At 43.0% G+C, this 24,243-nt stretch overlaps 1 protein-coding gene across 2 annotated transcripts in view; it reads right to left on the bottom strand.

Moving 5' to 3' along the window:
• Window positions 1–56: 56 nt before the first annotated feature.
• Window positions 57–24,243, bottom strand: part of rassf1 (Ras association domain family member 1) — a 30,916-nt gene continuing 6,729 nt past the window's right edge. The window contains exons 4-8 of one of the 2 annotated variants that reach the window (XM_018737755.2): window positions 16,099–16,223; window positions 2,333–2,437; window positions 1,915–2,203; window positions 1,559–1,674; window positions 57–1,112 (exon numbers count right to left, since the gene is read on the bottom strand). In XM_018737755.2, coding sequence (XP_018593271.1) covers window positions 966–1,112; window positions 1,559–1,674; window positions 1,915–2,203; window positions 2,333–2,437; window positions 16,099–16,223 — 782 coding nt within the window. In that variant the 3' untranslated portion in view covers window positions 57–965. Of the gene's footprint in view, window positions 1,113–1,558; window positions 1,675–1,914; window positions 2,204–2,332; window positions 2,438–10,832; window positions 11,322–16,098; window positions 16,224–24,243 lie in introns of those variants that run through there. The other variant, XM_018737756.2, reaches the window with a different exon arrangement.

Below are 24,243 nucleotides of genomic sequence, written 5' to 3'. Positions count from 1 at the left end.
GTGTGTGTGAGAGAGAGAGGTACTAATCACAAAAGACTGACAAAAACAAATGTGGGGGAAATCATTTATTGTGCAATATTTCTACACATTTTATTAATGATTGAAATAAAATCTGGTAACAGGTGTAACCATTTCACAAAATGGCAAGTATCCACCATCCTGTCATTGCAAGTTAAAAGAATCCAGATGAACACGGTGGTACTCAGTAGTGATGGAACAAAAAGAATGTAAACAGTCAATGTGAAGGGGGAAGGCAACAATATTTGGGGGGAAAAAAGTGAAATTTCTACAGGAACCATCAGTTTTAGGCTTGTTTTGGAAAAAATAAAATTGTTAAAATTCCCCCACACAGCAGTAAAAAGCTCCAGTTGTCTCTAGCATTCAGCCCTGGTGTTCCACATCACACACTGGGGTAAGACTTCACAACCACTCAACTTATCAACCAATCAGCAGACCTCAGACACAGTGCTGGGTCTGCCTGCCATTCAAAACAAGTGCCAAAATGTTCATTCAACTCAGAGCTACAAGGGACAGAGTATAAAGAATAATGGGACAGGAAGGGGAGGGGAGACAGGGGGAAGGTAAATGGAAAATTAGGTGACAAAAACAGCAGGCACACCAACAGATGCAACAACCCTTCAAAAAGTGTCCTCCTCAGTGCTCAAGTTTCTTTACAATAAGCACTGGTTGAACATGAGTGTCAAGGCTGCCACTCTTGAACATGGCTGATCTGCACAATCTCTCGCTCGTTTGCACACAAGCAAAACTCAATCTCTCTAGGTCGAAGGCACTTCACGGCTCGCGCTGCACGCTCTCACTCTCTCGCTCGCTCTCATAGGACCACCACCAGGGTGCAGTGGTTTGGCATCCTGTCCTACACCGTCAGCCAAATCTTTGGATTAAACAGTGACAAGTGGCCCTCTGGTGGCCACCAGTCAGAACTCCAGGCCAGGAGACCTTCATCCTCAGCCAGGGGTGCTGCCGGCCAGGGCTTCAGTCATCTTCTCCCTTGCACGGGCATAGCGCTGCACAATCTGCTTGATGTGTTCTTCCTCCTCACGCTGCAGGATTCGCAAAAAATTCTGCAACTCTGGCATTGAGAAGGCATCCCACTGCAAGCAAAGTAAGGAGCACAGATTAGTCATTAGGACTTGCTGTAAAATCCTAAACATTGTATTTCAGAATATCCTTTCTTGCACCAGAAGTTGCAGAGACGAGGGGGGGACGACAACTGCTCGACTGACCACAACTAGAAAGTAACCCAATTTCTCCCCCAACACAACCTTGGATGATAAGCCAAAAAGAAAACTGCGCTCGAGTATAGAACTCAAACTATTATTTTCAGGCAGTGTTCAAAATCCTCAATTTCCAGACATGTTAAAAAGCAGTAAGTTATTAACATAAATGTTTTTTTTCTGCATCTTAACTGGGACAAGGGCCATCACTCAGACATTTCTATCGAGTCATGGTCATTAAAGCCTTTGTACTTTGAATGAAATCATATTACCACAAATGTGGTGTGATTTGCAGTGTGATTGTGGAAGAAGGCTCTACTCACATTGACCTCGCCAGTCTCATTCTCCTTGAGCACCAAGCTGAGCACCTTCTCACTGGGTCCAGCACACAGACGCAGCTGCAGGGGCCGCTCATCATCTGCCAGCTTCCGCAGGTACACTTGGAGGAGAGAGAAGGAACAATTAGACAATGCATGCACACAGCTATCCAGTTTTTAAATCTAGTCTGTTATCCTTTCCATTCAAAGCATTTATGCAAAGCATAATGAGTGCAATCCGTCACTGATACTAGTAACACTGATAACGTCGGTCATGTTACAAACTAAAGATTCAGGCTGCTGAAATAAGTGTCCATTAGGGGAAAATATGTACATAATTGTAGTACTTGTCACTAACTTACCCTGGCCATGACGTTCACTGCGTTCAAAAAGGGCGAACTTGTGCGGGTTGTCCACGACCGTAAACTTGTTGAGCAGTGCCTCAATAACTTCACGGGCACGTGTGCGAGAGCTGATATGCAGGTGCTTGGCCGTGTCCTTGGGAAGGTAGAAGGAAGTGCGCCTTTTCATCCCTGTGGCTCGTCGGCCCCCATCCTGCGTTGCGGTTGACTTGCGAGGAGGGGGGACTGACACGGGCCGCACCAGCTTGAACTGGACCTTGATGAAGCCAGTGTAGGAGCCATCTTTGTTCTGCAGAAAAGATGGTTCCCTCAGTAAAAAACAAAAAAAGCACCTCCCACTGAACTTGTCCAAATTTATAAGCGTTTTAATGTTGCAAAACCAGTCGCTGTATCTGTGTATACACATTCATAAACTTACCAGCGCCATGAAGAGATTGCTGTTGATCTGAGCATTGTATTCTTTCACCTTTTGTTCAATCTCACTGATAGACAGCTCCTGCTTTCCCCACTCAATCTGCTCATCCTGAAAGAAAAAGATACTGTTAAACAATGCAGTATTCTAATGAATTCATAATCATAGAAGAATCGCTTTCAAAGAACATTCAGATTACAAATGTACATGTACTGTATATCACTTGTATCCTAAAATTTGTAACATCTCAAATGTCAGCTCCTTCATTGCAAGTTTACAAATAACTCCCAAGAGAGGTTATCAGAATTATGAGCAATTACAGTGACATGTACTTAATTACCTTACTTGGCAGTGTTCTAATATTCTGAACTTGGGTGTGTTACTTTTTTCTGCCTCTAAAAGATGATGCAGGAATTTTGCATTTTGGGGGGGAAAATCTCTTGTGGTTCAGGAAGAGAATTTTTTAGTTTGATAATTAAGAGTTCATTTTACAAGAAGATACCCCACCAGCATATTTTTCAGAAGAAGTTATGCTCCTCATACAAGTGGACCCTGTACTAGGGAGGACTCAAAAGCTCTTCCTAGGTTCACCAGCAGGTGTCAGTGGTGCTGCTTCAGAAGCACAGCCCCAGGCCCACTGGCAATCTAACACGCTGCTTGTTTTCTCCTTTCTGCATAAAGGACTTAAACACTAAGATAATTTACAAAAAGGGAACTGCCACTGAACATTTCATGGTGTCTACAATCCCCACCGACCATGAACACAAAGCAGCTGCATTCATTCAGTAAGTGTATTCAGTGAGCAAATGAGCGACATCAGCACTGTCCTACAAGTCCAAAAAAATAAATACCATCTTCCCACAGGGCACATGCGCACACACATGCACAAACATCTGCTGTTGGAAACACTGCAAACTAACACCTTTAGGTGTGGTGTATTTGCGATCATGTTTACGTTAGATACACTATCAACCACTACTTAATGGTCACACAGACTGGGGGGGCTGATACCAAAACTAGACCCACCTTCATACTGCTAAATTCAGCTACACATAAAGGGCAATTTACCATCACCTGTTCACCTGAAACGTACTCAGAATGCAAGAGGAAACCAGAGCACTCACACTGAAAATCTGGGGGCTTTCAATGATGACAATGTCACAGACATTTTACCATGTTGTCCCATCCCTCGGGGAAATGGAAGTGAGGGTGATAAGGGGTGCAAAATGCCTGCCAAGACAGTGCAACTGTTATTCATATGTACAATCCCCTGGGACACAGACAGCATGGGTCTGCCTGCGTCTGGAAACGGCACGCGTGACACGAGAGGCTGGCAACAGAGATTAACGGTCCCCCTCATCAACTAAGAAGTTCCCTTTAGAAGCACAAAGAGAGCGTGTCGGACAGCGTTCAATAAGAGCCCCTCCGGCACCCTAGGGCCTTTTATTACATATTCCTCAGTGGCAGAGGGACGTCTGCCTAGGTCCTCATTCACAGCACTGAACCATTTATGCCTGGAAGGGCAAAACCTGTTCATGCAGCAGCCACCCTTGGTGGAAAGAAAAAGAGGATAAAGTGGTACAATTAACTCTTAGTATCCTCAGGACCTGCTCCAGATTGCAACACATTAACTTATGACATGAACACAGTTCAGTGCATGGCTTCAAAACTTATCTTAATTAATCCATCATCAATAGCTGCTTGTCCAGTGCAGGATCATGGTGAGTTGAAGCCTATGTCACAAGCACAGGAGTGCATTGAACATTTCTTCTTCACAATAAAACCTAAATTAACACTGAAAATGTAAAAAAAAGCACAGCTCCCAGAGTGTAGCACAGATATGTATACTATTGCAACCTGCAACAGAGCTATTACCAATATAAAATGAAGATGATAAAACCGGTGGCCTGAACGCTCCTGTAAGGAGGTAAAACCGACAACAGCGGCATAGGATGTCGTCAAACACACACTCAGCCCATTTCTTTTTGAACATATTGGTAGTCTGTCTGTGTGTGTGTGTGTATTGGGAGGCTCTGAAAGAACAGCTGGGGCTAGAGGGGAGTTTCATTTCATCCTGGGTAATTACATCAGAGACACCCTTACTGCAGCTCATACAGTAGGAGTGACAGGCCACACAGGCAATTCTGATGCACGTGTGTATGCGAGGGTATGAGTGTGTGTGACCGCCCTGCAATGGACTGTATCATGCGCCATGCTTCAGGATAGGCTGTGGAGCACCACAACCCTGCACTGGACAATATTATTGTAACTATATGCTTTCTTTATAATCCCAGGGTTTAGGACATGATTTGTGGCATGTCTCCACTTTGAAATGCACCGAGAACCTTAAAATCCTCTGCCAGAAGGATAAATGTATTAATTCAAACAAGACCCGAGACTTACATTAGCAGTCAATGTCTTAAGAGACAGCAAATTACCCTTTGAGGGAGTATAGCTAAAAGTTCAATTTAATGATCTGTGAAAATGTAGAGAAACCCATTTGGTAACTGGCTGACAAATACCCCCCTAACAGAGTGTGGAGACAAAGAGCCCCAACTGCACATTTTCAGCAAAGCGTAAGTGGGAGAGTGGAAACTTCCAGCCTGAAGACCATGATTCTGTTCACATGCCACATTATGTCCATTTCCCATTTGTACTCAATTTAAAAAGCATTCCTGTTAAAGTGAGAGCTTATGAATAATCTTATAGACTTTCACAGGTGTTGGAATTCTGTAAATTTTAGGTGTCATTAGTGCAGGATGGCAGATGTGGACTAAAAACATTACCAACGCTCACAAGTCACAACACAACCTCAGCTGCAAAAGACAAACTGGGACATGCCCATAATTTGCAACCTTTTTTTTTTTTTTTTTTTTTTTAAATTAATGCATTCCCCCCCCACATTAGAACATGGACGATGATGCCGACTTTATTTGGCCATGACCATGTCTGCATGTTCTCGGAGGACAGGGGTCTGTTTTTACTGGAGCACCAGCAGCAGTGCTCAGTACCCTGGGAAACACTCGTGGTTTGCGCTCCCCAGAGCAGCTGGGAAGTCACCAACTGCTGGACTTGCATACCACCAGGCAGGAGCCTCCTGTCAATCACTCGCAGATCCAGCACAAAAACACAGAAACTCATCTTACGCACATACTTCTCTTGAAAATCAGCTGCACCATCACCATTCGTTCGTTCACTTAGCTGACACTTTTCTCCAATGCAAATATTTTAATTTGCATACTAAGTCACAGCTACTTACCCATTTATACAGCTGGGTAATTGAACTTGTTGAACTCTGGTTAACTATCAATACTGGGTACATACTGGGCTCAAGGGTATGGAGATTTGAACCTGGGTACTTGGATTACAAGAAAACAGCTCTCTGATCATGGCACCACCTGCCACCACCATTATTAGTTCTAAGCTGAAGTTCACAGCAAAGGGGCCATTTTGTGATTTAAAAGAAGTCTGTGACTTTATGGTCTTGTTTGTAGCCTTTGTGCCTTTCCCTGTCACATGGTGCGCTACAGGGCGATAAGATCTTTCCGTTGACTTTCCCATAGCAGACCTTAACGCCCTGTTGCATCAGACTGAGTTCCAACAGGATGCTCATGATGTCATTTCCAGCCAATAAGATTCCTTGTCCCCACCTCCTCAAGTAGGAGGCACCAGGCTGAAACACCACCTTCTCCCCAAACAAGTTTGAGGTTTCTGTACACTACATTCCAAAGCTCTGTGTTCATGTAAAAATAGACACTCAGATGGTCTTTCACAAGACTGTGGCCACAATGCCTCAGTGTTTTACCGACATGGCTCGCGTAGGAGTTGTCGTCATCACCACCACCACCCATGACTCACAAAACTGAGCAAAAAACCAGCTTCAGTTTCACTAGTTTCAAAACTTCTGGAGTATTACAACGGAGCAGATGAGTTGGGAAGATGTGCTGGCAGATCAATCTGTGTTAACCAATTACTTTGTGAAGACAGGTGTTTTCAGCAATGTGTAAACTGAGCACATGGGTACTGTACACTGAAGTCTGAGAATCTATTGGCTAGATATTCCTATGTTGGAACAAATTCCCATAGCACTATATAAAGGATGTCATGCTGGCTTCTCCCATAACTTCTGATAGTACAACTCCATCCATGTCCTTTACACACTGCTGAACTTTGAAGCGGTAAAGGAGGAAGATGTGCACGTTTTCCCCCCGAGAAACGTATTGAAATATGTTTAACAGGAAAACTATACAAATACATGTTCAGAAACTGGGTGAGGGAATTTTTTTTAAATTATTTAATGTTATGGAAACATCTACAGAGGAAACAACCATGACTTGCCCATACCTCCCACAGCCATGAAGGCAGCTCTGTGTAATAGATGAGAAACATCGAGTTCATCCCCCCCCCCACAGACATCCGAAGAGGCAAAGGTCACGAAAATATGTGCGTGTCTGCACTCCACCTTCAGCCCAAACCCAGCAAGTTTCTATCAGGCCCACCCAAGCAGGGTGGATGCTATTTTCCTTCCTCCAGGCCATGACCATGGCCCTCAGTCCTCTCCATGTGGGAAGAAAAGGAAGGCAGGCCTTTCCTCACACCGGTGAGCAGGAAGTGCTCAGAAGAAAAGCCTTTTCACACGGAGCCCTGTGTCACGTACCCGTCGGTTTCCTTGGTCGGCTAGCGTTCTTTCCTCTGCAGTCCAGGCCTGGTAAGAGCAAGACTCCCAAGAGAAGGGACTGGCACAAGCTCTTCCACAAACACTACATTGCTGAAAATTTCAATTTAGAAGCCTCTTCATTTACACTGGAGTCTCAGCAAAAAGAAATTTTTTTTTTTTTTTTTTTTTTAAGAAGTTACTCCCAGCTGAATAAACATGCAAGTTTGAAGTCATGTTATTCCTTTGCTTCTTTAAAAAAAAAAAAAAAATTAAAAAATAAAAAAAATACAGCTTTAGTCTAGATAAAAGTGGTTCTTTCAGCTTACATGAAACCACTCTGAAGAAGAGGGTCTAACAAAATTTTGTCCGTAAAATACCTTGTGCATTAGAGCAATTTGGAAGTTTCAATGAGGCTTCCTTGATACCTACAAGTATTATTTATTCATTCAGCTGACAAGCTTCTTCAAGGCAATTTCAAGTATTAGGACTGTATACTAAACTACTTAAAATGACTCACCCATTTATACAGCTCAGTAATTTCATTTTTACAGAAAGTACCCTGATCAAGGGTATTACACCAGGAGTCACAATTCAAACTTGGGTCCTTTTACTGCAAAGTGACAACTCTAACCACTATGTTTCCAACTAGTGCTGTAAACAGTGTTCTACACAAACTAAGTGACAGTTAGGGATAACAAAAGTTTCAGAAGAAAATGGGATGTGGTGGAAGGACATGAGCAGATGGGGGTTGATTTGAGGAGTTTGGAAGGCATCCATAATGACAGTTGCAAGGGGGACAATGGTACGGAGCCCACAGCAGCGTACTGGAGACAACATGGCAAGTCTGCCAAATAAAGCTGTGGAGCACAACCTGTATATGACTTTTTAAAATAAAATAAAATAAAAAAAAAACAGAAGAACTCTGAGGAGTGTGGCACAAAGGCACAGTACCTAGTGAAAATGCCTCATAGTTCCTCAGCTGAGGGTTAGGAATTTATATTTATTCATGTAGCTCATGCTTTTCTCCAAATTGAAAATGTTAAGCACTTTACCTAATTACACAGATGGAAAATTTTACTGGAGCAATTCAGGGTAAATATCTCCTTCAGGGGTATTACAGCTTGAGGCGGGATTTAAACCTGCAATCTTTGGGTTCAAACCCAGCAGCTCTCACCACTACGCCACCAGCTGCCACTAGACACAGATCTGGCACAGTTCGCATGAAGCCTGGATGTTCTCCCCATATTCGTGTGTTGCCTGCCAGTCCAAAGACATTTGTCTCACCTGAATGTGTGACTAAACTGTATGTAGTGTTTTTTTCTCTTGTGGTTGGTAGAAGGGTGAACTCTCAACCATCCTCTAGCTCTTTCCCTGAGGACACAAAGCATTAATGTCCTCCAAGAAAAGAGTGACAGCTTCCTGTAGCAAAAAGCTAGCAGGAAGCAGCCATTTCCACTGAGCAGGCCTAGGGAGAGCTGTGCCAGCATACATGACGTCAATGAGTGTACCTTACAAAGAAAGGCAGTACTCACACACCTGCTAACACCACCTAATAGCTCTCCATGAGACTTGTAAACAATTTTACCATTTCAACATTAAGCAGGGAGTATAAACAGTGCTGCTTTTAAACAGAATGGCTACTGTGGCCTGCATCTTCCAAGTACGAGCCCATTCCCCCCACCCCCACTGCAGAAGTTTATCTAACAAAACATGAAACATTCCCAATTGTATTATTACTATAATACATTGTGGAGCTCAGGAGCACAACATAACTGTCACTAAACCTGGATGTTAAAGCATTTCAAACCTGTGCCATCTAATACCCAGTTGATCCATCTAGACTTACTTTAAAAACCACCCATTTCCCCTTAATTTGAGAAATATAGGAATACGAAAGGAGTAGTTATACACAATACAGTTTCACTGTTAACTAGGGGAAAGGGTCACCAAGTGGTATAGTGGTTACAAATTCCTACTTGTGTTGAAGTGCTGTTGAGTAAAGTACTTGCCTTGAGCTAATATAATTAACATGAAAGTAATTTTAGAGAATATCAGCAGCAAATTAATAAATGAAAACCTGACAATATCAACAACAGTCAGTTACTGAGGAACTAAAGCCTCTCAGGTACATTCTGTCACCTAGGCAAAATCTGATGATCCAAAAAGGAAGGAGAAACATTGAGTTCAGCAAGTTGTAGGTCTTCCCCAGTCCTCAAGAGATTTGCCCAAACAATGCAGCCACACGTGGCAGGCATTCATCTGGGGGCCACAGTCCTGTCCCCCCAAACACTAATCCAAAGCAAACTGAAGAAATTATGCACATAATGACTAGGGAGTGGGCCAAGATTGCCGAGTAATCTCTAACGCTAGCCAATTTCAAACACAATACACAGAAACAGTCTCTTCTTCCCAAGGCCTTTAATACACAGCTAGCTGCATGATATCTGGAATAAATAAATTAAAAATAAAAAAAAAAAAAAACTGGTACTCCGTATCCGCTAATTTTTTTTTTTTTTTAAAAAAAGGAGGGCTCATGTATGAACAAAAGAATCAATTACAAATATGAAAAAAATGAGTAAAACGCTAAGGGCTTTGAATCAACCTCAAGCAATTCAAGCTACATATGACTCATTGCAAAAACCAGCCCCTTGCAGGAAGAGATGGGTCACCCATAGAGGAATTACTGTGAAGGATCTGGTGTCAGTTTGGTGTCATTCACAGGTTCTGAGGTCTCAGCAATGATTTCAACTTAAACATCTTTATCTACATAAAAAAAAAAAAAAAAAAAAAAAAAAGAAGTTGATCTCCAACCCTGAGACCAAGATTAGACTTCTGAAGAATTCACAGCCTGTTGTGCATTGTTGTGTCTAGCGACACACTCAAAACAGGAACAGCGCTGAAATAAATAGTCATATCTAAAAACATGCTGGTACTTGAGAGTGCAGACAGGCCTGCTATTTGAGGGGAAGCCCTGGGGAGGTCAGGAACATATGCCATATGGTACCGCAACAAGCAGACACATGGTTTTACATTAGCTGTCTGTGTGTGTGACAAAGCCCAACCCCTAACTGCAAAGGTGATTAAATAGTTAGGTGCATTATTAGAATTTATACAGCTTGACACCTACCTTATTCATAAATAAGTAGCGTGGGCGGTAAAACACCTAATGCAAAACCAAGGCTTTATTATTATTGTACCTAGCTTTTACACAATTTATGGCTTGGTCCAAGCCATAAATTGTGTAAAAGCTAGGTAAGTGAACACGTGCGTGGAGAAGACTTAGGTTGTGGCTCGAAGAAAAAAAGACACAAACTGTGAAAGTATGAATCGAAGTAAGTTTCCCAAACTTTTGGTTTGTTGGAGAAAACGATAAGAAGAATCATGGATAGATCCAAAACACGTAAAAGGCGGAGAAGAGTCTCAAGAGAGACTTTTCCCTCATCACGGACGCGTCATATCATTCATTCGAGTTAGTGGGTTAGGTACCGCGTATGAATCATTGCTACGGTTAGTTAATGAGAAACTAGAGTTTTGTTTAAATTATAAGCAGCTTAACTTTAAGCTAAAGCGACGTACAGTTTTTATGTCACGACACGACTGCCCGAGGGCCTGACGGCAGCACTTCATTTTTTTCAACTTGGAACAATATTGAATAATTCAGAGTATCGCTATCGGGCGGCGTGCGGGTGGTGATAAGTAACCGCCGCGCCGTTATATTTATCTAAGCGAAATGATAGCAATTTCCTGTGAATTCCACTTTTCTGCGAACTCGCAGTACTTTTTTTGCCCAGCCAGGCCAGGGTGCCGGCCGCGTGCGCCCCCCTCTCTCTCTCTCTCTCTCTCTCTCACCTTCTTCTCCCGCCGCGTCGGCTTGCGCGCAAAAGAGGTGCGCGCGGTGAAGTAGAGCTCGAGCTCGGAATCCGAGTCCTCCTGGCTGCAGTAGCCACTGCTCGTCGTGCTGCCCCACGTCATCTCGAAAGATGGGGTCTGGGTCTGGGTCTGGGTCTGCTCGTCCCCGCCGCCGTCGCTCATCACTCCCCCCCCCGCGCTACCTAACCAACTTTGCGTTAGAAGAACTTCTTGGACGGTACCGACCGGGGAGTCGGGACACGTACCAGCGTATTGCACCTGTAAATTACTCAAATCTAACGACAATAACCGCTTTTAAATCAATAAAAACTACTTAACGACAAAGGGAAGATCTCCGCTTAATGCCAAACAGCCAACGTGTCAACTTACACCCCTAACTTCTACCCACTGCTCGCTTCCTTTCCCACGTTGCGGTAAAACTAAGCGGAAGAATCAGGGTGTAGACTGTATGCTCCTCCTTAACCCTCCCTATCCGTTAACATTAGAAAATACACAAACCGGCGACGCCTCGCCCTTATTGGCTACAAGAGGACATTCCAACTCCCTGGTGGCATCACAGCCCCTCCCATTTCCAGCGAAAGAGACGAAGGCAATCTCCGATTGGCTACAGGAAGACATTCCAACTTCCATCTAACATCATAGCTCCTCCCACTTCCCGTGAAACTGGCGAACACTCGCTCTGATTGGTTGTCTGGGATAATTCCAACTCCCTAATGACATCATACCCCACCCTTTTCCTGTCAAGGGAATATGAGCCAAAATGACACATTTAACCCCTTTATGTTCAGTAAAAGCAAAGAAGACGCAGGAGGTCTAATAATGCATGAGCCTAACTTATGTTAAAACTAAAAAAGTTAAAAGAGGACAGTAAACTGAGAAAAGAACCCAATACAAGGGAGATCCATTCTGATATTATTCAGTAATTTACAGTGATAAATGTTAATATGCACATGAACACTGCTTTTGGGGTACGGTACAGATCAGTGATTTCAACATCAGGTGATGTTCTTAATATACATCTAGAATACACCATACTCATTTAGCTGATTCTTTTCTCCAAAGCAGCTTACAACATTAAGATATCTACAATTCTTTCCCATTTGGAAAACTTAGGTAACTTTACTGAAACAACTTGGAATAAGTACCTTGCTCAAGGCCACTGCAGGAGTAAGTATGATTCAAACCACCAACCTTTAAATTCCAAGGAAGCAGCTCTAACCACTCTTCTACTAGCTACCAAGCTTACTGTCTGTGTTGAATATACAGTATTCATGTATATTCCTGGTTAGAGCGGGTGTGCTATATATAAAAATGTCATCATAATGACTATTCAGTGGCAAAAACAAACATGTTAAGGTACAGATTTAGGTAACATGCCTATTATGGCAAACAAGGAGAGTCATTTTGTCACTTCACAGGTTCTTGGCCAAATTCTACTGTTCCTGATTTAAACTTGTAGGATAATTCTCAACTAAGATCATATTAGCAGAATTATTCTAAAAGCAAAGACTTCCCAGCTATAACTGATTTGGAAGGAATGACTGGAAGGTGTGGTGTAAAAAAACTAAAAAGATGTGGTGGAAGGTGTGGAAGGTGTGATTTGGCAGGTGCTCTTGTTTTGTGTCTTTAATTACACATATTTCTCTTCAGCTTTTGTTAAGCTACACAGTCTGTCACATCGAGTAAAATCAAATAGTTTAGCACCACTTGTACACACAGCTTGGAAGTTTGTGAAAAATAATGTTGTTATTCAATATTTAAGAGTTAGATCATATCCCCTGGGTAGTTTGTTTCTTCAAAACAAGGTTGACTCCCTCCCAACCTCTTATGTTTCAGATATTCAATAATAGAATCTTCTTTTGACAGACAAGGGAAAGAGGTTTGCCAATTTTCATTGAATATTACACATCATATAGTTTTAAACAGGTCTGGGTTTTTATGATTGTGATGCTCATTACAACTAAAGCGTTTATATCGAAAAATAATCAAGTAAACATTACATCAGTCTTGCAAGAACAGTTCCATAGGTTTTCACTCTAAAAACAAGACCAGGATCTGAGATAAAATCCTAGACTAAGACTTGAGTAGAAAAGAGGGAGTCAGAAAGAAAGAGAGAGAGAGACAGAGGAAAATGCCATTATGTTTAATTGAGTTGCATGGTGGAAGTAGCATTGGGGCCGCACAGTTCTTTGGAGGTCAGTTAAAATCAGTCTATGTGGAGTTTGCATGTTCTCATTTTTGTGTGGGTTTCCTCCCAAAAACATGTTTCAGGTGAACTGGGGGAGCTACAGGATTCTCTTAAAAGGCCCATAGTGTATGAGTGTGTTATATTGCCTGGTTGTATAAACATATGGATGACTGTAGGGTTTTCAGTGTATCTAGCATTACAAGTCGCCTTGACAAAATTAATGATTGTCTGTCATTCTGTATGTCTGCTAAATTAAAGAAAGAAGACAGAAGAAGAAAAAGAAGAAATCAGGCTTTCCACTAAATAAAGGATCCTAAAGTAACCTGTGGCACTTAGTATGGCTTATTTGTGACACAGCAGTGTACTCCTACATTTATGGCCTGCATATCCTCTGATTTAGATCTGGACAGAGAATTATGGGACTCAAGACATTTCAGTAGAAATACAAGGAGCAACAGCCTGCCTTTGGCCCCAGTCTAACTAGCACTCGTTTCTCAAAGCAGCCCCATTGTGCATCCAGGCAATCCCATCTCAATTTGGCTATCTCTCTCCCTCTACTTCTATGTACGAAATTGACTGTAGGACTACTGGAAACTTGTCTCTGGTGTAGCATGAATGACGAGGTAATGAAATCTTGCATTTGTACAGATGGTACATGGTGACACACGACTCCGCAAGGCTTTAATTCTCGTCCCTGGAGACAATCTAGGGGTCACCACTCCAATCACCACAACCCCCATCACTATAAAACACAAATTGGTATGGAGAAACCCTACGAAACTAATGACCATGAAAACTGACAGAAGAGAGCTGGTTATCCACCTAAATAGCTTTTAAAAGACTCCATATTCCACATGAGGTCTATAATGTTAACATCTACTTCACACTGGTTTGAGAACTATCTTCCAAAGAGCACAGGAATATATAATGGCCAGTGAATAATGAATGATCAGAGATGGAATTAAAAGGAACTAATAGTTCAGGCATGGGGGTAGGGTGAAGGAAAGCGACAGAGCGGCGCCATTCTTGCCCTCTGGAGGTTCAGGACCAGGCCCTAACAGATGCTATGGTCTAAACTGGGCACCAAGCAAGTCAAGACTGGGCACTGCATCAGACAAGTGTGAAACAGCCCATTTCACAGATGGGCAGATTCTCTCTCTGCATGCACAGATGTGTACTGACCACACGACATTTTATATTTATCCTTTAGTCAACCATAAAAGTAGATGTGTTGTAGATCCTGACCTTCAATCACTAGGGTTATACGGTTATCCCTGAATCCACTGCAAAATTCTTACTTCTATTTGATACTCCATCCATCTATAGTCATAGTTAAATGGTTAAATTGCACCAAATACATTTATATATAGTCGTGGTGCCCCACAGCTTCTGGGCTGAGTGTTCAGATGTGGGTTCCAATCTAGCCCAGCCTGTGAAGGGTTTGCACATTCTTTTCATGTTCAAGGATTCCAGGCGTCCCGTTTCCTCATATAGTCCAAACACGTGTGTTTCAGGTAAACTGGTGACTCTAAATTGCCTGTAGTATGTGTGCATGTGTACAGTATGTGTGTGAGTCAATGAGTGTGTGTTGTTGCCCTTCCATCCAGGGTGCACTCTTCCACATCTCTTATTGCTCCCTGACAGACCCTGGACCAACACGATCGTATATTAGGACAAGTGGTTACTAGTAATGGATTGATGAATATTTATGTATTTCGATGGTGTAATTATATTTTAAAATGTCAGATTCCGTTGTATTACAGAGCACAGAATATGTATTTATGTGACAGTGCATTATATTTCAAACATGAACATAAAAAACAGAGGGGGAGAAAGGTTATAAAATCACCTTCAGAGTAAATGTGCTCTTCTAATAAAGCACCCCCACTCTAAAAGATAGGTGTCACTTGCAAAGGACCATTATCTCAGAGCTAAAAAGCCTTGTTGAGTGTGATGTGTGTGGAATGGCCAAGGAGCATTGGGAAGCTATCCAGTGGCTGTTAAACTAATGCGACGACGGGGAAGCTGTGCTTAGCGCCAGACAATAAATCAAGGCTTTCGTCAGGCTACAGACATTGACTGAAGCTTCCTTACAGGGACCAACGTATGTGTGGACTGCTGATAAAGTTTCTAAAGAGTCCTAATCAGAGCATGTAAGACAATATGTTTAATCTGTATTACATCTGTGCGCCATGTAGACAGAAGGAGAGGCAAAGCGGACCAATTTAATTAATCTTACTCCAGCAGTTTAAATTTCATTGTGTGGGTTGCTGAGTGTGGGGCTTTTTATTTATGGTGGTTGAATGCTTCCCCAACCCGTGTGCCCATCCCCCCTGACCTGCTATGTGTCTGAGGGAGCATCAGGACAGGGGGCTCATCAATGGGGTAACAGAGGCAAAAGGAACTGGGGCACAGACACACATCATATGTTCTGTAGTGCCCTTCAGGCCATCTCCTTGTCTCTGTCTCTGTGTGTGTGTGTGTGTGTGTGTGTGTGTGTGTGTGTGTGTGTGTGTGTGTGTGGCTGTGGCTACAAGCACAAGTGTTTGCTTTGCCTCCACCCCAGACACACAAAACACACACTGGCTAACATTTAGTATTAGCTATCATATTTATCAGATTACTGTTACTGTATCAAAAGTCTTTCCCAAGTACAGAGACTAAAATGATGCTTCATGACCTCAGAGTAAATACAGCAGACGATCTAAAAATTAAGTCCTTTCATATGAAAATGCAGAAGGCGGTAATGTTGTTGACAGACAAATGGCATCCTGTTTTGCATACCCCAGGGGAAATAATGAGAGAGCCCGATGACATGCATGCAGATGACAGGTCTGCATGGGTTCCTTGCCAGAAAAGTGATTTTCTCTGGATGAGGTTCTGCTACTAGGCTTTCATTAGGCATCTGTACAGGCCAAGATCTGGTGCATAAACAAACTGTTTCAGCCACTTCTTGAACATAACCTCGCAATAGAAATCATAATAAACAAAACAAAAATGACACTCCATAAAAGAAGGCAGTGATTTTCTGTGGTTTCATAGTCTGATTGGCCTTACCACATTGGTGTCTGTCTCTATGGTGTCCTCTGCAAGGTCCGCCTGGTCGGGAAAGGGGCTGCGATGGGAACTGCAGTCTAACTGGATTAGTGCTCTGCAGCGGTAGTGGCAAGTGAACTTGCAGTCTAAGGGAGAATAAAGAGAGAGTTGGTGAATGTAAGATTCAGTGACGTGGCCTTAGCAGCAGTAGTCAGTTCAGTGTAAAGGCTTACAGTGAGGGAGTTAAAAAAAAAAAAAAAAAATACTCATACTCTGGTATTATGCGTGTTCACTGACTTTCAGATCAGAAGTTCTTAACGTGGGGTTGTGGTCGATTGGGGCTCCGTGAATTAGCTTGAAAGGGTCTATGAAGCACAGGCATGCTTTGGAAAATTGTCTAAATAAAACTAAAATAAAAATATTACTATCCTATTACTATCTATGAAATGATTCTATGTGAAGATAATCAATTTTATGCATAATAGATTGAGTCCAATATTTTCTATGAATTTTTTGTGGACACTCGGAGTGGGCATGTTTGTATCTAACTAAGTGCTCTGTCATGTCACTCTGTTTACTCTGAGATTTACACTGCTTAGAGAAAAGCATATGCCAAATGAATGAGTGCATACAAACAGTCATCGGAACACCAGCACAGAGTGAGAGGCCACTCCCGCGATGACCACTGTCGTGACTATCCCTTTATTTTTCTTTTGAACAAATCAGAAATTACACACATTATGAGAACATTAACTCAAAACAATCAACCTAGTCAGGGGGAATAAAAAAAAAAAAAAACACTCCAATAACCAGACATTACATCAAGACTTTAAAAATATTACAATAATAAACAGTCTTAATGGCCTTCTTATCACACTCCTCGACAGTGTTTATGTAGTGTTTAACATAAGAAAAACTGAAAATATAAGTGGGGGGGGGGGGGGGGGTGCAGTGGCGCAGTGGGTTGGACCACAGTCCTGCTCTCTGGTGGGTCTGGGGTTCGAGTCCCACTTGGGGTGCCTTGCGACGGACTGGCGTCCCGTCCTGGGTGTGTCCCCCACGCCCTGTGTTACCGGGTAGGCTCCGGTTCCCCGTGACCCCGTATGGGACAAGTGGTTCAGAAAATGTGTGTGTGTGTGTGAAAATATAGGTTTTTTTATCAGCAAATTTTGACCTGTGTATATGACATTTAGCCAAAATGATTAATAAATTAATGCTTGTTTCTCTGTATGTCTATCAAAACGAAAGAACCCAAACAGTACATATTAGTACAAAGCAAAATCCTTAACCGTTTATCAATAATAAATTTTGAGACATCTCTCCATAGCTTCTTTTTGGCAGTGCCAAAAGAAAAGCGGATGAGGCACCAGATGCAGGTTAAAGAACAACTTATCCTCGAATCTTGAAAATGCTTGGCAGGGTAGAATTTATGTATAATCTTGAAAGAGATTTCCCTAACTTGTTAGTTAAGAAGTATTTGTGAGTCAACAGCCAAACTTTTTCCCATGGGACATTGACAAAGGTAAGGAGGCAACTTCACTGTCGCGACTATCATGACCACTGTTTGCGACAGTCGCGACAGTTGATCGCGATAGTCCAACGCACGCGCGCTCGCTCACTTTGAAGTTGCTCCCGCGCAAACGAAAGAAAAAAAAAATCTCGCAGAAGGCAAAGACAAAAATATGTGAGCAATAAACTTGATATTTCTTGAATACAAGCTAAATACATGGGCAGCGTTTCAACAGAAGTCCATCTAATTTTTCCCCATAGAAATGAAGCTGTGAACCTTAGTGAAAACACGCATTCGCAAACTGTTCAGACTCGGACGGAATACTGAAGCCAACATTTTCTGTCTTGTTTTTATCATCTCGAAAAGAAGCTTGAGGTTTTCTCCTTTTTTCCAGAAAACAAGACAGAAAAAAACATGAATCCCTATGTCATCTGCATAACATTATTAATTATATTTATTATTAATTATGTGTCATTCATATATATTTAATAAAGTGATATAATTTATTATACTTTAACATTCTAACTATATGTAATACAGTATACTATATAAATAGATATACAATTTTTAATAGAGCCTCCCTTTTTCAGTTCAGTTTCAGCAATACACTGACCCAACAAATATTATTCACATAGTCCCAACACAACTGGATGAAGTAAACGTAGATGGATTGTACACAATGAAATTAAGTTGAGACAAAATGCAAAAGAAGTGTGTTGCATTAACTAATATTAATTAAGTACATTGAACAAGCAGTAAAATCATGTTGAGTGAACATGTCTGTCAGAAGTCAAAATAGACTGGAACATTTTATTGCAGAGTGATCATATCACTTTTTGATGACTGTTGAATTTCACTTGGACTTGATGCAATATAATTATGTTCTCATCTCAGACATGCATGTATTAAGTTGATTGTAAATGTATTGTTTTAGTATTTTCCATAGAGCTACTTTCCATTATTTTCAGTGTTGAACAGGTAGCAAAGTGGTTATAGCTGTTGCCCTTAGAGTCTGAGTCCTGAGGTTAGAACCTCACTGCTGGCTGTAGTATCCTTGAGCAAAGTACTTACCCCTTTTTTTAACAGTAAAATTACCTAGCTGTATAAATGGGTAAAGAAATGTAAGATTCTAATTGTAACTTTAACATTGTAAGTTGCTTTGGAGAAAAGCATCAGCTAAATGAGTAAATATAAATGTAAACTCCCTCACTGTCCAGTTGAAGTAAATATCTCAACACTGCATGTTCCTTGGGGGTGCAGCAAGTTTGGCCGGGTCCTGCTCTCCGGTAGGTCTGGGGTTTGAGTCCCGCTTGGGGTGCCTTGCAACAGACTGGTGTCCCATCCTGGGTGTGTCCCCTCCCCCTTCAGGCTTGCACCCTATGTTGCCGGGTTAGGCTCTGGTTTGCCGTGACCCCACTTGGGACAAGCGGTTGCAGACTGTGTGTGTGTTGCTTTAGGGTGAAAACTACCACATACATGTAATAGAAGACTGGATAAACAGATTATTTCACAGCACAATTCAATAAACAAAAGTGACAACACATTCAGATTATGCTGTTTGTATATCTCGATGTGATGTTGAGGGGGGAAGAGGCCTCAAACCCCTCAGGGATGAAATGTGACACTTTTCCCATGTTCAGCAAGGAAGAGACATGCTTCCATGTGCAGCAGGTCTGGGCCATGGCACCTACCGGGTGTGAGAGGGGTGGTTTTAAATGTAGGTGGGTAAGATGGACAGGGTATTGAAGCTACCCTCCCACTAAGCACCTCTGTCATGGACTTCTGACATGCTTATATGTCGCCTGTTCCTGGTGGTCTCCATTCAGTACTCCTTCCGCGCACTATAGTGTCACCCGTACTATGTAAAGAAAGCAATCACCGTGGGCGGGTGTATTTCAGGGGAGAACGCCCTGTTCCGGAGGCATCTAGAAGGGTGTTTGTGACCAGCAAGTATGACACAAAACTGGAAACAACTGGGAAAAGAAATGAAAATAAAAGTCTCCAAGAGGACATTCCAGTGTCGACTACTGATGTTACCCTTTAACCCTTTTCTGCTCCATTAATCAAAATATGGCAAGAAGCAACAGAAAGCAAAAAGCACAAAGAAGAAAGAAGATGAATGTAAGTGTTAAGAAGTTTCCCTTCCATTTCATGGCGGGGGGGTAATTCTGGTTTTGTGTCAAAAGTCATTATCCGGGAGGATAGCAGTTCCCTTCTGGGTATGGGGTCCTGACCATTTCTTCCATGTGCAGACCCACCACGGCCCTGGTGTTGGCTGGGGATTACATCAGCCAGGGCACTTGCCACGTGGAAGGCAGCTGGGGGAAGACTGCATGAGGCTATGGGGGCCATCGGGGGGGGGGGCAGTTTGGCACAATGATGCCTCCTCCATTCTCTTTCTGGAGGGCCTTCACTTTACCTCAAATTCACCCAAGGATCTGAAGCACTGCAACAGCCGGTGGGGGTGGTGGTTTGGAGCCCTCTCTCCCCCCCACTTCTACCACACCTGCCAATATCAGGTTCTGTACCACGTTGAATTCTGAACGGAAAACATTTTTATATTTTACATGAAATCAGTGCTTCGAACCTCTCAAGTTGGTTGCAAGAAAAAGCACAATTTGTCAGGGGCAATGCGAATGTTTGTAACGCGTTTATGTAATGTGTTGCGCGCTCCCTTTGGGCTCGGCAGGGTCGTGTCGGGACTTAAGAGATGCAGCTGCGTGACTGCACAGCATTCTCAGTAACATGCCGCTTCAAGCTTTCAAGCTCTTAACGGAGCAGAAAAAAGAAGAATTAGTAAAAGGAAGCAGAGACCATAACAAAAATGACTAACTCATGACACACTTGTGCCTAATGATAGTATCATAAGACTTCTAAGGGTGGTTTATGTAGAAAAAATCTGGAGGCACAGCGGTTACAGCTACCGCCGTTGGACTCGGAGGTCACAGGTTAGAATCCCACCCTTGTGTTGTACTCGTGAGCAAGATTCAGGGGGAAAAAAAATTACCCGGCCGTAGAAAAAAAAAAAGGTAAATAATCATAGGAAGCTTAACACAGGAGGTAGTTTTGGAGAAAAGCACCGCTAAATGAGTACATGTTACTGAAAGGACAAGAGGGGGGCAGTACTGACTCTCGCTGTCATGCAGGGAGGTAGCAGCTGGCTAGCAGTTTGAGGGACAAAACAAACATTAGCAGTAGCACTCAGCATGGTTACGCACAAATGTTGGGGTGACAAATGAGGCTTCGTCACTGGAAAGCAGTTGCCGTCTGCCTTCCCCACACGGGCCTCTCACGCCTTTCTGGGTGTTCCCGGGCGCGAGACGGAAATGAAGCGCTCTGGTCCACAGCGCCCTCTAGTGGCCGTGTAAAGTATCACCTTTCAGACGCCGTGGTTTATGTGGCTTAACCCGATTCCCCCAAATCTAAATCCTCTTTCTTGTACAGTCCCAGATTAATTCCACGAGGTCGACACACAATAGCTTTCTCCTCATGAAATTTTTGTTTTTGAACTGGGAAAAAGTTGCCATTTGGCAATACATCAAACAAGTCCCAACATGTAACAGAAAACTGAGGCGGGGGGGGGGATTTGCTGCACAGCAGGAAGAAGAGACAAAAATAAGAGCATCAAAAAGAAGCGGGTGCTGCAGCGCGACTCCTTAAGAAAACATGAAATAAGCGCGCATTTGCATACAATAGGGATTTTTGCTAGTCTGGCCACTGTGCTAAAAATATGCACCGTAAACGCAGTCGCCATGCTGGTTTTGTGGGGTCACGTTAAGTAACACACACAGTAGTTCAGTGCAAAGTCAAGCCCACCAAGATGTGTCAAAGACTATGTGTGCCATCCCTGCTCCCAGTCTGCAGCATGAATCTGAGTCAGAAAAAAAAAAAAAATAAAAAATTGCCTCCATGAACAAACAAGTATTCGCAAATTCCCACAACAGAAGACGAGTCTCCAGATTTGGGGAACATCACAACATTTGGGTTTTGAAGCCAAGGACAGACCAGAGGTCAACACTAAACACACGCTGAATGCGGCCTACGGGTGTAGGTATGGTGACAAATAATATCATAGGTATTATAGCAGAAAAAAGTGTAACAGTTAATTGTGTCTGCAAAGGAAACTGCATTTCACCCAATTCTGTCAAACACAAAAGACTCCTGCTTCCTGCTCCCGTCTCACACACACACACACACACACACACACACACACACACACACACACACACACACACACACACACACCGCTTCGGTACACACTTCAGTCTGGAGAAGAGGAGCAAAGCATCTTTCACACCACCTGCAGACGACCGGCAGGTTCCTGGAGCACTTTGGAAACACAGCGGCACACGAACGCAATGACAGGTAGTGACAAACAGCACCACCATCCTCAGTAATGTCAACTAGATTTTCTGGAAGCGGAACGGCCGCATCACATGAAACTCTAAACCTGTCCTTAGGGTTAGGGCTGCGGTCCTAGAGGAAGCCAAGGAATACCGTACACCTGGCGGCTCGATGCCAAACGCATCGGAAACACTGTGAACACCAAAGTGAAGCCCATTTCCAGAAAGCTGATGGTCTTCTTTCCAGTCCACTTACACCCGGGAGAAGAGCATGACGGGAAGGCTACTTGGGGATGTGAGCCATGGCAGTTTCAGACGGATTAGTTGAGGACATCAGCTATTACAGTGCATTAGCAGTTTAACATCTGCATGATCTCCTGCAATGAGAGCAAACCTACAGCGCTACATGTGGTACACCACAGCCACATATATTATGTCATCAATTCACAGCACCAGACTCCAAAGAAAAAGCAGATTAACTTGGTTCTTCGGCTCGGAGGTTTAAATCCAATCTCAGCCATGGCTGACCTCTTAGTGTGTCCTTCAAAGGCATCCAGCAGCCCCCCAGACCCCTCTTCCCAGGAGAGGGGCCCAGTCCTCTTTGCTCCATCTCGGTTCCACACACACACAGAGCCCTCACTGTATCCAGGCCTGTGTCCCAGCCAGAGGTGGCACAAAATCTGGGGGGGACAGCAGAAAACACACGACTCTGTCCCTGCAAAAGCCTGCACAGTCATCACGATGCCTTTGAAAACATGCACTTTTAATTCACACTTCTGCTGCTTGCAGTACACAGCAAGAAGAGCATAAAGCGAGAAAGAGATAAAATCTTGTCTTAAAGAAGAGTCTCATTGCTGTTATTCTTGGAACCAGTGAATTCGATGAATGGTGAGTGTGTGTGTGTGAGAGAGAGAAAAGTGGAACACGCACTCTGAAATGCGAGGCTTTTCTCTGAGACTTGGGAAAGGATTACTTTCCAACAGCTGAACGTACCTTCAGTGGCATCAGAAGAGAAGGACTACAGGAAGTGTGAGGCGCGGGTTTGAAGGAGAGCAAAAGAAGGTGTGCAGTTCACATTATGCATCATCTCTTCATAAGAGATTGACCTGAGGAACTCACTACTTCTTCATTATAAGATGTAGGGGGGGGAATTCCTAGTTTCGCAAAAAGTTGCACTGGAGGTTCACATCCCACAGAACCAACTTCCTCCGGAAACTGCGTAATTCACATCACTGATTTGCACACATCTACACAACAACCAAAGACAAACCCGCTGGTGACGGTTTATTAAAAAAAGTAATTTTTGGAGAAAATCTGCTCTTTCATTCATCAGTCTTTTTGGCACAGTCCAAGAGCTGGAGGCTGAAAGAATGGGATTACAGACGGTGCACACGGCCGACTGCGAACATAAACCAGTGTTACAGGAATCTGGGTTGCGGGAGCTTCTGTAGACCCGGCTCCATAATTAAACAGTCTAATGAGACTTGGCGGGTCACACCATCCAAATGTCCCAAAAACTGCTCCAATCCAAGGGCTGTGACATACTTTAGCCTTTTCTCTGGGCTTTCCCTCTAATGTCTGCTATTCAGCATTCTGAAAAAACCTCACAGCACATCCTTCCTTATACACACACACACACACACGTGTGTGTGAGAGAGATTAACCTATGATGGACTGGCATTCCATCAAGGGTGTACCCTACCTCAAACCCTATGCTTCTGGGACAGGCTCTGTACCATCGCAGCCCTGCACTGCACAAGCGGTTACCGATAATGGACGGATAGATATTTTTACCTTAGAAATGAAACGCCAACAAATACAAAGGTAGAAATAAACGGTCCAAATGTAATGCAAAAATGAAGGCTTCACTGGCTGTTATGACGTTGAGTAAATTACACTGTCTGCAAGGATTCTTCAGCGAAAATCATAGTTAATCTAGGACTAAGCTTAATCTGTGTCTGGATATAAAGTTCTAAACCCTTTTTGAATAGACAGTCCTTGCACATATCCTATTTTCTAGTTCATGCATTTCAATTACAAAAAGGGATGTATTTAACTCAGCAAAACCATGAACTCTTAACAGACAGCAAAAATCTGCCTAGTCAAACACAAAACCATTGAACAATTTCCGTACTTTTCTCAGGGTGGAAGTGTTATCACAGCACCAAGATGTGAGAAGAGCCTTGGCAAAATCCACTTGACTTTGCGCTCCATCACAGTTCAGATCCAATGCTTTAAAATAGTATCATGTCCTTGTCTTCTGGAGCAGGATCCCCCCCAGCTTCCCGTGAGGAAGAAAGACCCCAGGCAATG

The sequence above is a fragment of the Scleropages formosus genome, chromosome 2 (assembly GCF_900964775.1).
Source record: "Scleropages formosus chromosome 2, fSclFor1.1, whole genome shotgun sequence".
In the NCBI taxonomy this organism is placed as follows: Eukaryota; Metazoa; Chordata; class Actinopteri; order Osteoglossiformes; family Osteoglossidae; genus Scleropages; species Scleropages formosus.
Note: the sequence above shows the minus strand (reverse complement) of the source record. Positions and strands in the feature narration are given on the sequence as shown.